The 14,195-nt window shown below is 41.1% G+C and overlaps 1 protein-coding gene across 4 annotated transcripts in view; it reads right to left on the bottom strand.

The window, feature by feature from the left end:
- The window catches only part of LOC100344770 (steroid transmembrane transporter SLC22A24-like), a 75,100-nt gene extending 61,162 nt beyond the window's left edge, over positions 1 to 13,938 (bottom strand). For 2 of the 4 annotated variants that reach the window (XM_008274346.5, XM_008274347.5), the window contains exons 1-3: positions 13,170 to 13,938; positions 11,550 to 12,394; positions 8,969 to 9,072 (exon numbers count right to left, since the gene is read on the bottom strand). In XM_008274346.5, coding sequence (XP_008272568.3) covers positions 8,969 to 9,072; positions 11,550 to 11,951 — 506 coding nt within the window. In that variant the 5' untranslated portion in view covers positions 11,952 to 12,394; positions 13,170 to 13,938. The remainder of the gene's footprint in view (positions 1 to 8,968; positions 9,073 to 11,549; positions 12,395 to 13,169) is intronic. The other 2 variants (XM_002720989.6, XM_089307671.1) reach the window with 1 other exon arrangement.
- Positions 13,939 to 14,195: the final 257 nt, after the last annotated feature.

The raw sequence follows: 14,195 nt of genomic DNA, 5'->3' as shown, positions 1-14,195 counted from the left end.
ATGTACATCAATTGATTACTGGATAAAGAAATTGTGATAAATGTACACCATGGAATACTACCCAGCCATAAAATAGAATGAAATCCTGTCTTTCACAACAAAATCGATGCAATTGGAGACCATTATGCTTAGTGAAATAAGCCAGTCTTAAAAAGACATGTGTCATGTTTTCTCTGATTTGTGGTAACTATTATATAGAGTACAGAAATACAATGTATGTGAGCAAAATTGACCTTTTTTAAAAAGATTTATTTATGTATTTGAGAATCAGTGGTTTTTCTACTTACTACTTATTGAGTTTTTTTAATGTAGTGGAGAATTAATCCTATAATTATAATGGAAATTGAAATATATCATTGAAAATTTTCAAAGAAAAATAAGAAACTAAGGAGGATGAAGGGTGGGCACGAGGGAGGGAAAGATGTGGAAGGTGTCATTATGTTTTTAAAACTGTGTATATAAAATATATGAACATTTCTGGGAGCCAAGATGGCGGAATAGTGAGGGCGCGCACCGATAGTCCGGGAAAATTTAGTTTAATAAAAGGGGAGTTACGGTAGCCTCAGAAAAAAGAACCAGGAAAATATTGCAGACAAAACTCTTCTGGATCCAGTGGGCGTGAATCGGAGGACCTACTGGGAGAACAAGGTCGCCCACCGCGCGCGAAAGCCGAACCACAGGACCGAGCCGCGGGACTGAGCCGCGGAAGCCAAGCCGTGGGACTGAGCTGCGCAAGCTGCAGGGTCTGCGCGCAAGTGCTCGAAGGGGAGTGCAACAGAGGGGAGACTTGGGAAGTCCAGGGCTCCGAGTCCACACATCGGTGCTGGAAGGGGAGCAGACCTGCGTGGAGAGCGTGGGAGCCCACAGTTCGGGACATCAGCGGCAGACTCAACACACCAGCGCTGGAACGCGAGGTGAGCCGAACCTCAATAACCCGAGACACCGGCAGGCAAGCGGAGAGAGGAGACTAGAGGGAACGACCCCCGGGGCGGGGGGGACTTCACCAAGCTAACTGGAAGAGAGAGAGAGGGAAAAAAAAAAAAGGTGACTGGTATGGACACGGGTTTCTCTCTCTCCGCTCACCTCTCAAGGGCGAGCAAGACAAAGAGCAGGCGCCATCTTGGACATACGTCATAAGCAGAGCGACCTCAGGTCTGCACCGGCCCTGAGATTAGCAGTAAAACCTGACTCTGGGTGGGGCGAATTAACAGGAGATTAGGACTTAGTAAATTTATGGTGCTACTGAACTGAGACTGTGAAAAAAGAGACGGTGGGGGAGAGAACTCACAGAATTCACGTGAGCACTCTCCAGAGACGCTACAATTCCGTAACTTTGGCAACCCAGTGGGAGACTGAAGGAGAATTTGAGCCCACTCTAAGGGCCGAACAGATTCCCTGTGTGGTCCTTGGGAAAGAGCTTCTGATCTCTGGCTCCTGTGGGTATATCATTTGCCTGCTAACTACCTCCAACTTTGTTCAGCTGTGCAGAATAACTTCCCTGTTGAATCAAAAAAAAAAGAGAAAGAGAGAGAGAGAGAGAGGTTTACCACGCCTAACCTGGGAGTGTCACCTTTGGCACACCAAACAGAGCTCTCAGGCCACACCCATCTCAAGCCCTAAGGCTCCATCAAAAACAGATAGTCCACTTAATCTAGAGTCATAGTATAACAAGAAAAAGCACCACAGTGAAGAAACCAAATATCTCCAATATGACAAATAACAAATGCAAAAACCAAGGTAATAAAAACAAGGAAGTCACCATGACGCCCTCAAATGAAAAAGACACCCCAATTCAAGATTATGAGGATGATGACATAGAAGAAATGCAAGAAGCAGATCTCAAAAAATTGATAAGAACATTAAGAAGTTCTCAAAAACAAATTCTTGAACTACAGAAATCCTTAATGGACAAGATAGAACATCTCTCTCGTGAAAATGAAATATTAAGGAGGAATCAAAATGAAATGAAATAACTAGTACAACAGGAAACTGTGATAGTGACTGAAGTGAAGAATTCAATAGATCAAATGAAAAACACAATAGAGAGCCTTACAAACAGAATGGGTGAAGCAGAAGAGAGAATATCGGACTTAGAAGACAGAAAACAGGAAAGGATACAGTCAGACCAAAGAAAAGAAGAGGAAATTAGAAATCTAAAACATATTGTCAGGAATCTTCAGGATACTATTAAAAGACCCAACATTCGGGTTCTAGGAGTTCCTGAAGGCATGGAGAGGGAGAAAGGATTAGAAGGCCTTTTTAGTGAGATATTAGCAGAAAATTTCCCAGGTTTGGAGAAGGACAGAGAAATCCTAGTACAGGAAGCTCACAGAACCCCTAATAAACACGACCAAAAGAGACCCTCACCACGACACGTTGTAATTAAACTCTCCACAGTGAAACATAAAGAAAAGATCCTAAAATGTGCAAGAGAGAAACGTCAGATTACTCTCAGAGGATCTCCAATCAGACTCACAGCTGACTTCTCATCAGAAACTCTACAAGCTAGGAGGGAATGGCAAGATATAGCCCAGGTACTAAGAGAGAACAACTGCCAGCCCAGAATATTATATCCTGCAAAGCTATCATTTGTGAATGAAGGTGAAATAAAGACTTTTCATAACAAACAGAAATTGAAAGAATTTGTTGCCACTCGTCCAGCCCTGCAAAAGATGCTTAAAGATGTGTTACACACAGAAACAAAGAAACACGGTCATCAATATGAAAGAAGGTAAAGGAAGGAAACCAAGGAAGGAAAGCTCACAGCAAAAGATCACAGGGAATTCAAAGCATATATTAGAACTTATCTTTGGCAAATGGCAGGGCAAAGTTACCACTTATCATTAGTCACATTGAACGTGAATGGCCTGAACTGTCCAGTTAAAAGACACCGTTTGGCTGATTGGGTTAAAAAACAAAACCCATCTATTTGCTGCTTACAAGAAACACATCTTTCCAACAAAGATCCATACAGACTGAAAGTGAAAGGCTGGAAAAAGATATACCATGCCAACAGAAATGAAAAAAGAGCAGGCGTAGCCATCTTAATATCAGACACCATAAACTTTACCACAAAAACCATTAAGAGAGACAAAGAGGGACACTACATAATGATTAAGGGATCAATTCAACAGGAAGATATAACAATTATCAATGTATATGCACCTAACTACAGGGCACCGGTTTATCTAAAAGATTTGTTAACGGACTTAAAGGGAGACTTAGACCCCAATACAATAGTACTGGGGGACTTCAATACTCCACTCTCAGAAATAGACAGATCAATAGGACAGAAGATCAACAAGGATACAGTAGATTTAAACGACACTATAGCCCAAATGGATCTAACGGATATATACAGAACTTTCAATCCTACAGCTAAAGATTATACATTCTTCTCAGCAGTACATGGAACCTTCTCTAGGATTGACCACATACTAGGCCATAAAGCAAGTCTCAGCAAATTCAAAAGAATTAGAATCATACCATGCAGCTTCTCAGACCATAAAGGAATGAAGTTGGAAATGAACAACTCAGGAATCCCTAGAGCATACGCAAACACATGGAGATTGAACAACATGCTCCTGAATCAACAATGGGTCATAGAAGAAATCAAAAGAGAAATCAAAAACTTTCTGGAAGTAAATGAGGATAACAGCACAACATACCAAAACTTATGGGACGCAGCAAAAGCAGTGTTAAGAGGAAAGTTTATATCAATAGGTGCCTACATCAAGAAATTGGAAAGGCACCAAATAGATGAGCTTTCTATTCACCTCAAGGATCTAGAAAACCTACAGCAAACCAGACCCAAATCTAGTAGGAGAAGAGAAATAATTAAAATCAGAGAAGAAATCAACAGGATTGAATCAAGAAAAACATTACAAAAAATCAGCCAAACGAAGAGCTGGTTTTTTGAAAAAATAAACAAAATTGACACCCCATTGGCCCAACTAACTAAAAAAAGAAGAGAAAAGACCCAAATCAATAAAATCAGAGATGAAAAAGGAAATGTAACAACAGACACCACAGAAATAAAAAGAATCATCAGAAATTACTACAAGGACTTGTATGCCAGCAAACAGGGAAACCTATCAGAAATGGATAGATTCCTGGACACATGCAACCTACCTAAATTGAACCAGGAAGACATCGAAAACCTAAACAGACCCATAACTGAGACAGAAATTGAAACAGTAATAAAGGCCCTCCCAACAAAGAAAAGCCCAGGACCAGATGGATTCACTGCTGAATTCTACCAGACATTTAAAGAAGAACTAACTCCAATTCTTCTCAAACTATTCAGAACAATTGAAGAAGAGGGAATCCTCCCAAATTCTTTCTATGAAGCCAGCATCACCTTAATTCCTAAGCCGGGAAAAGATGCAGCACTGAAAGAGAATTACAGACCAATATCCCTGATGAACATAGATGCAAAAATCCTCAATAAAATTCTCGCCAATAGAATGCAACAACACATCAGAAAGATCATCCACCCAGACCAAGTGGGATTTATCCCTGGTATGCAGGGATGGTTTAATGTGCGCAAGACAATCAATGTGATTCACCACATTAACAGACTGCAGAAGAAAAACCATATGATTCTCTCAATAGATGCCGAGAAAGCATTTGATAAAATACAACACCCGTTCATGATGAAAACTCTAAGCAAACTGGGTTTGGAAGGAACATTCCTCAATACAATCAAAGCAATCTATGAAAAACCCACAGCCAACATCCTATTGAATGGGGAAAAGTTGGAAGCATTTCCACTGAGATCTGGGACCAGACAGGGATGTCCACTCTCACCACTGCTATTCAATATAGTTCTGGAGGTTCTAGCCAGAGCTATTAGGCAAGAAAAAGAAATTAAAGGGATACAAATTGGGAAGGAAGAACTCAAACTATCCCTCTTTGCAGATGACATGATTCTTTATTTAGGGGACCCAAAGAACTCTACCAAGAGACTATTGGAACTCATAGAAGAGTTTGGCAAAGTAGCAGGGTATAAAATCAATGCACAAAAATCAACAGCCTTTGTATACACAGACAATGCCATGGCTGAGGAAGAAATTCTAAGATCAATCCCATTCACAATAGCTACAAAAACAATCAAATACCTTGGAATAAACTTAACCAAGGACGTTAAAGATCTCTACGATGAAAATTACAAAACCTTAAAGAAAGCAATAGAAGAGGATACCAAGAAATGGAAAAATCTTCCATGCTCATGGATTGGAAGAATCAATATCATCAAAATGTCCATTCTCCCAAAAGCAATTTATAGATTCAATGCAATACCAATCAAGATACCGAAGACCTTCTTCTCAGATCTGGAAAAATTGGTGCTGAAATTTATATGGAGACACAAGAGACCTCGAATAGCTAAAGCAATCTTGTACAACAAAAACAAAGCCGGAGGCATCACAATACCAGATTTCAGGACATACTACAGGGCAGTTGTAATCAAAACAGCATGGTACTGGTACAGAAACAGAAGGATAGACCAATGGAACAGAATTGAAATACCAGAAATCAACCCAAACATCTACAGCCAACTTATATTTGATCAAGGATCTAAAACTAATTCCTTGAGCAAGGACAGTCTATTCAAAAAATGGTGCTGGGAAAATTGGATTTCCACGTGCAGAATCATGAAGCAAGACCCCTACCTTACACCTTACACAAAAATCTACTCAACATGGATTAAAGACCTAAATCTACGACCTGACACCATCAAGTTACTAGAGAACATTGGAGAAACCCTTCAAGATATTGGCACAGGCAAAGAGTTTCTGGAAAAGACCCGGGAGGCACAGGCAGTCAAAGCCAAAATTAACTATTGGGATTGCATCAAATTGAGAAGTTTCTGTACTGCAAAAGAAACAGTCAGGAGAGTGAAGAGACAACCGTCAGAATGGGAAAAAATATTTGCAAACTATGCAACAGATAAAGGGTTAATAATCAGAATCTACAAAGAGATCAAGAAACTCCACAAAAACAAAACCAACAACCCACTTAAGAGATGGGCCAAGGACCTCAATAGACATTTTTCAAAAGAGGAAATCCAAATGGCCAACAGGCACATGAAAAAATGTTCAAGGTCATTAGCAATCAGAGAAATGCAAATCAAAACCACAATGAGGTTCCACCTCACCCCGGTTAGAATGGCTCACATACAGAAATCTACCAACAACAGATGCTGGCGAGGATGTGGGGAAAAAGGGACACTAACCCACTGTTGGTGGGAATGCAAACTGGTCAAGCCACTATGGAAATCAGTCTGGAGATTCCTCAGAAACCTGAAGATAACCCTACCGTTCGACCCAGCCATCCCACTCCTTGGAATTTACCCAAAGGAATTTAAATTGGCAAACAAAAAAGCGGTCTGCAGCCTAATGTTTATTGCAGCACAATTCACAATAGCTAAGACCTGGAACCAACCTAAATGCCCATCAACGGTAGACTGGATAAAGAAATTATGGGATATGTACTCTTTAGAATACTATACTGCAGTAAGAAACAACGAAATCCAGTCATTTGCAACAAAATGGAGGAATCTGGAACACATCATGCTGAGTGAAATAAGCCAGTCCCAAAGGGACAAATACCATATGTTCTCCCTGATCGGTGACAACTGACTCAACACCAAAAAGGAAACCTCCTGAAGTGAAATGGACACTATGAGAAACGGTGACTTGATCAGCATAGCCCTGACTGTTAATGAACAACTTAATACATTAATCCCTCTTAGTAGTTTTTTTTGTCTGTTCTACTTAATATGACTGATTTAATTCTGTAATTAATACACAGTTATTCTTAAGTGTTGAAATTTAACTGAAATGTGATCCCTGTTAAACATAAGAGTAGGAATAAGAGAGGGAAGAGATATATAATTTGGGACATGCTCAAGCTGACTTGCCCCAAATGGTAGAGTTAGAAACATACCAGGGGACTCCAATTTAATCCCATCAAGGTGGCATGTACCAATGCCATCTCACTAGTCCAAGTGATCAATTTCAGTTCGCAACTGATCATAATGAAAGGACTAAGAGTCAAAGGGAGCACATAAGCAAGTCTAGTACCTGCTAACACTAACCGATAGAATAAATAAAGGGGAGAGTGATCCAACATGGGAAGTGAGATACTCAGCAGACTCATAGAATGGCAGATGCCCTAAATAGCACTCTGGCCTCAGAATCAGCCCTAAAGGCATTCAGATCTGGCTGAAAAGCCCATGAGAGTATTTCAGGCATGGAAAGCCAAGACACTCTGGCAAAAGATCTCTGTGAGTGAGATCTCAGTGGAAAGAACAGGTCTTCAAAGAAGGAGGTACCTTTCTCTGAAGGGAGGAGAGAACCTCCACTTTGACTATGACCTTGTCTAAACAAGATAAGAGTCGGAGAACTCAAGGGGCTTCCATAGCCTTGGAAACTCATGACTGGAGCATAGGGAGATTACTGATGCCATAGACAGGAGTGTCAATTGGTAAAGTCAACAACAGGAGTCACTGTGCACTTACTCCTCATGTAGGATCTCTGTCCTTAATGTGCTGTGCATTGAGATTTAATGCTATAACGAGTACTCAAATAATATATTTCACTTTGTGTTTCTATGGGGGTGCAAACTGTTGAAATCTTTACTTAATGCATACTAAACTGATCCTCTGTAAAAAAAAAAAAAAAAAAGAAAAGAAAAGAAAAGAAAAGAAAAGAAACTATCAACTCCCAACTTGACTCTCACTGGGATTAAACATGACAATAGGTCTGATCTGATTTCATCATCATTAAAAAAAATCATCTATTATTTTTCACTTTATGTTTCTGTGTGGGAGCAAACTGTTGAAATCCTTACTTAATGTATACTAAGCTGATCTTCTGTATATTAAGATAATTGAAAATGAATCTTGATGTGAATGGAAGGGGAGAGGGAGTGGGAAAGGGGAGGGTTGTGGGTGGGAGGGACGGTATGGGGGGGAAGCCATAGTAATCCATTATTCGTACCTTGGAAACGTATATTCATTAAATAAAAGTTAAAAAAAAAAAGAAAAAAAATATATGAACATTTTCCCTTTATATATATATATATATATATATATATATATATGAAAGAAAGCTAGGACAAGTTACTTCTATATATGTAATATGTAACTGTGTAAATTCAAAGGGCATACATAGCTTTTAACTTTGACAACTGGCTGGCAATGAGCGTCTGTCATTCTCTGATTGTTCTAGTAAGAGGCATCCTGATTGACAGGCATGGTTGCCTCCTTCAGAAGCTGATCCGAGACACAAGAAATCTCCAATTTTATACTAAAACCATGTCATCATAATTTCTTAAGATGATTTACATTTTATGGTGGCAAATATTACCTATTGTACCTATTTCACAAGGTTCAGCTCTCAGGTTATTGCTGTAAGGTTTACCACCATATCTACCCGATGTTATTTCACAACAAGAGATTTTACAACAATGACGACCCACTGTACATGTGCATCTATGCTGCAGACACAAAGTGATGCCAGTCTACAAGTGTCCACCACCAGTGACCTCACAGGTTCCAGGTGTTTCCTATCATCGCCAAGGCCAACAACATTATTTCACAATTTTGTGGTTTTGAACATGCCTCAAATTCTCTACCTCTCCTTGTATTGAACTCACTCCAACTCAGAAATCTCATACCCTTCAATGTGTTTTGAAAATCACTCATGAAACTTGCTTGAATCTTATTTAGATGTCTCTTTATGTCTCCTGTTATGCACACAATGAATAGATTTGTCATAACAAATTATAATATCCAGGTCATGTAGCAAATATGCTTATTGTTGTAGCTCCCTGAAATCAGACAATTAGGTGAGTATGTAGCCCAGCATAAAGGGCACAGTGTGATCTCATCAAAGTCTTCTAAAATACATGAATGTGTGGATCATGTGGTCAACAACCCCAAATAAAGTGAGGTGACACTTACCTGTCTGAGAGATAGCCAAATATCAGACTTCCCAGCAGCGACCCACTCAGGAACACGGTTTGAACCACTGATTTTTGTGACTGAGATTCACAGACGAGGTCCCACTGGAAGAGGAAGCAGCACAGCAGAGTGTTAGGAGAGCTTCAGCCCTTTGGTGGAGCCTGACCACAAACTCCTCCATATGATACACACGAGCTCCTGCTATGGGGTTCTGCCTTCTTCTCCAGTTTCATCTACAGTCACTTCCCTCTGGTTGCCCACACTCTAGAAATACTGAAACTCATAGCAACCTTTCAAATGCCACTGCCTCTTTTACGCCATACCCTTCTGATAATCTGTTACCACGTGTGTACACGACTTCAGTCATTTTTCCCCTAGAGCACCAAATCCCTTTACTGTATCACTGTCAACACATTTGTGAGGTACCAAAATTAAATTCACATAAAATGTTATTTTAAGTAACTTAAGTTACCAAAATTTAAATACTTAGGCAAATACAAGGTTTTTTTTCCTTCATCATATCATTAGCATGTCACTCAAGTGTTTATACTAATTATTACAAAATGGCTTAGTTTTTTCTTTTAAAACTTTTCATTTTAGAAGTTTTAAAATTAAAAAACTAAAATTTTAGAGCTATGTGAGTTTCTATGTAGCACTCTCCCAGCTTCCAATATTTTTAACATCATACATATTTGCCACTCTCCATTAGCCACTCTTTATTTTCCTCTGTGTGGGGAGCAACTGAGACTAGACTAAGTTACTGGAATTAAGACTTATTCTATGCATCTGCTCTCCCACAATATGGCGCTGAGAGAGAGACCAAACAACTTCTACACAGCTGCCTCCAGTTTGACCAATAACCTGCAGGAGCTGATCCTGCTCCTGATTGGAGGAGAGCAGCGTACTCGGCGTGTGGGTAGCAGAGTTGGGATTGGTGGAAGAGGACTATAAATGAGGAGAGAGACAACATGCACCAGGAACATCTGAGGGAACACCTGAGGAACATCTGAGCAGCCCCCGAGAGAGCCGGCCGGCAGTGTGCCGCTTCTCCGCGGAAGCGGGGAAAGTGGCAGGGGGTACCGCCCCTCCACGGAGGTGGAGGGGTTGGCAGCCAACCCGGGAAGGACCAGCAGCAAACCCAGGAAGGGCCGATCAGACAAAAGAACAGCGCAGGGTCCTGTGTCGTTCCTCCGCAAATCGGGGAGTGACACTGTGTTTTAAAATCCAAAGTCCAATCTGTCCCTCACATTCCTCTCAGCTTCTAGTGATCAACATTCTATGTTCATATTGAGGCTTATTTTAACTCCCACATATGTGAAAGAACATGTAATATTTGTCTCCCTGTGACTGACTTATTTAATATGATGTCTTTAAGTTCCATCCAGTTTGATGCCAATAACAAGATTTCATTCTTTTTAAATAACTGAATGGGATTCCATTGTGAATATATATTTCATTTGAAAGAAATTAATTACACACTTGAAAATCAGAGTTACAGAGATTTGGGGAGGGACACACACGGAGAAAGATCTTTCATCTACTGGTTCACTCCACACATGGATATAATACTCAAGGTTAGGACAGGTCAAAGCCAGGATCTGGAACCCCATCAGAGGCTCCCACATGAGTGGCAGGGGCCAAAGCCCTTGGGACATCTTCTGCTGCTTTCCCAGTGGCATTAGCAGAGAAATGGAGCAGATGGGAGTGAAATCAGTGCTTACATGGGATGCCAGCATTGCAGGTAGCATCTTAACCCACTCTACCACAATGTGGTCTCCCATATATTTTTTATTAATTCATGTGATGATGGAAACCTGGTCAATTCCAAATCCAGGCTACAGTGAAGAGCAATAACCGTGGTGGAACAAATAATGATTTCATGTTTTTTGAATATATACCCAGTGGTGAGTTTGCTAGGTCATATGGCAGTTCTCTTTCTAGTTTTTCAAGAAGTCTTACACTGTTCTCCATAATGGCTGTACTAATTTACATTTCCATCAGCAGTGTATAAGAGTTTCCCGCCCTCCACATACAGGCCAGCATGAGTTATTTTTTGTCTTTTTGATGATAGCCATTCTAACCGGGGTAGATGATTTCTCCCTGTGGTTTTGATTTTCATTTTTATTTTTGTGCTAACTAGTACTATTGACCGTTTGTCTCCATGTATCTGTTTTTGTGTTGGCCACTCATCAAATCAGCTAGAGAGCTTCAACAGGACTGATGCCTGGATCCTATGTATACAGGTTCTACTTTACTTGCTTTGTGCATCAGTTTTGCAGTAAGTACTGAGTAGCACTGACTTTGCATATCATAAGCCTAGTAGCACTTCAATTGATTATCATCTCCAGATAAAATGATATAGTAGTAGGTTGAGGTATAGTTTGTTCAATTCATTAACCTCCATACTAGCACCCTTGATATTGTGGTACAGATAAGCAACTGCTAATTGCTGAAGGAATGAAGACTTTCTTCATTTGATAAAATAAGTTGGTAGAGAATTCTCAGTCCATTCTTTGTGTTAACTCCAAACACCTTCAGTTCACATCACTTCTCTATAAAGAGGTTTAATGAGGACTCTTACCTTAGTCACAATGGTGGAGGAGAAGGAGCTCTGGTCGTACACCCAGCCATCCACACAGGGCTCTGTGTCTGACTCACTTATATTGGGGAAGGTCCTGTTCAGATGAAGGAGCTGCCACTGGGGACGGGTGAAGCGACGGCACTTCTCTGGCCTCAGGTTTGCGTCCAGCGGGATGGAGACGCTCAGGAGGGCGTCTTGGCTGAGGATGTCAGAGCCATTGCCAGAGGCGGTTTGGTTGTCCAGGAGGGGGACCCAGCAGCGATGCCCAGGGATGGCTGCAGTGAAGTTCTCCAACAGAGCTTGAGGGTATGTTATCATACTGGTGACAAATAAGAAGGCAATCTGAAGGATCTGAAATCTCCCCAGACTTCCAGCTTGATCCAGGAGCACATCGAAGCCCATTGAGGCTGAGCAGGTTGTCTCCAAGGTGAAGCACAGTGACTATGGAGATAGGTTCAGAGGAAGAGAATGCTTCCTTTCACCACGTCCTCTAATGCTGTGTTGTCTTGGTCCCACTTTCTCAATAGGCCCAGTCTCAGCACTGCAGAGGAGCAGAGACAGGAGTTTCCACAAATTCTTTGATGTTGGCAGCCAACAGGTTAAAAAATGTCACAGATGCAATTATTTGGCAATACAACTTCCTGCACAAGACACTTCTCTGCATGACGCTGACCCCTGAGCTTCAGGAGAGTTGGGTGGGCTTCACAGGGATGTAATCTCCATATGACCTAAAATAATCACGCTCAGTGGTTTGTCTTTGTTTTCAGAAAGGGGAGTTGGAGACCCACAAGGGGGTGCCTGATGATGTTCCTCTGCCAAGAACAGACCAGGGATTTTTCTAGGAACTGAAGTTCAAATAAAAGTTAATGAAAGGATCCTTAGTTAAAATAAAGCAAAGTGGAATGTTCACTGGTAAGCCTAACCTTTGGTAGGCAAACTCCTGCTTGAGTTAAATGATACCAGTGACACTGATTTTAAGAATTTTGCAATGCTGAAATAAGGACATGGGGCAAGGAAGTTGGAAATTGTACTTTTATGCCATTTATTTTAACAGATTTACTGAGTGATACTAATAGCACTTATACTAACTTTCTGCTATTATTGCTATAGAGTTATTTTGCTAATATATACTTACATATATATGTATAAATTTATAAATAAATTATGAATTATAAACCTGTTACAAGGTCTCATCTTTCAATTCATAAGAGATAGATACATAAATAATTTCATTGCAAGGTGATAAGAGAACCACAAGGAAGTTAGACAATCTCCTCTGAAAGAAATAAATAGAAACCATTTAATGATTCCCAGGTAGATGCCACAGAGCTGGGGAGTTATCCCTATTTAAATGAACTTGTACTGACAATGGAAGAGATATTAATGAGACAATGAAGTAGTAGGTGACAGAATGGAAAAAGGCCTGTTTACAGATGAAAATAACAAGTACATAATTAAGGTAACAGGGCAGAAAATAACTGCTCACCTACAAGATGTTACAAAGCCAGAGCTAAGAAACATGCAGGGCATAATAAAGTAGGCTGATTATAAAAACCAAACCAAGCAAACCAACAAAGCCTCTAGAACTGACTCTGCAGACTGGTGGCTCTTGTCCTTTACCTTTTAATTCATTATCCTTGGAGCAGTTTAAAACGCAGACTCCTGTCCACCTCGACTTTGATGGAGCAACTCCAAAGCTGAAAACCTCAGAAATCACTGGGAAGTGTTACAAAATGCTAGAAAGCAGATTTGTTTGCCAGGATTGCAATCACAAAATAGCACACTCTGTGATGGCTGAAATGTATTTCCTCACAGTTCTGCAGGTTCGAAGTCCAAGATCAGGGTGTCAACACGGTAGGTTACTTTTGAGGTCTCTCTCCTTGGCTTGTGGATAGCTGGCTCTTGCTGTGTTCTCATCAGGTCTTTCTTATTTTGCAGGCACATTCCTGATGGCTCTTCCTTTTCTTACAAGGACACCATTGGATCAGGATGCCTTCCTATCCACCTCATCTTCACTTTTCTCCAAATACAGGTATATCTTGAGTTGCTGGAGGTTGTGATTTCAACATGTGAATTTTGGGGTGACACAATTCAGCTGCTAATGGGGTTATTCAAATGGAACATTTTACTAAAGTCACTGTCGCTCCCCGTCTTCGTGGAGGAATGACACAGGACCCTGCGCTGTTCTTCTGTCTGCTCGGCCCTTCCCGGGTTTGCTGCTGGTTCTTCCCGGGTTGGCTGCCGTCCCTTCCACCTCCGTGGAAGGGCGGTTCCCCCTGGCCACTTTCCCCACTTCCGCAGGGGAGCAGCACACCACCGGCCGGCTCTCTCGGGGGCTGCTCAGATGTTCCTCAGGTGTTCCTCTTGGATGTTCCCCTTAGATGTTCCTGGTGCATGTTGTCTCTCTCCTCCTTTATAGTCCTCTTCCACCAATCCCAACTCTGCTACCCACACGCCGAGTACGCTGCTCTCCTCCAATCAGGAGTAGGTCCTACAGTTTATTGGTTGAACTGGAGGCAGCTGTGTAGAGGCTGTTTCTCCCTTCTCAGCGCCATATTGTGGGAGAGCAGATGCATAGAATAAGTCTTAATTCCAGTAACTTAGTCTAGTCCGAGTTGCTCCCCACAGTCACTAATAGTATGTAAA

This window comes from Oryctolagus cuniculus, chromosome 1 (assembly GCF_051225735.1).
Source record: "Oryctolagus cuniculus isolate XC-2025 breed Fujian yellow rabbit chromosome 1, ASM5122573v1, whole genome shotgun sequence".
Lineage (NCBI taxonomy): Eukaryota > Metazoa > Chordata > Mammalia > Lagomorpha > Leporidae > Oryctolagus > Oryctolagus cuniculus.
This window is presented reverse-complemented; position numbering and strand designations above follow the sequence as displayed.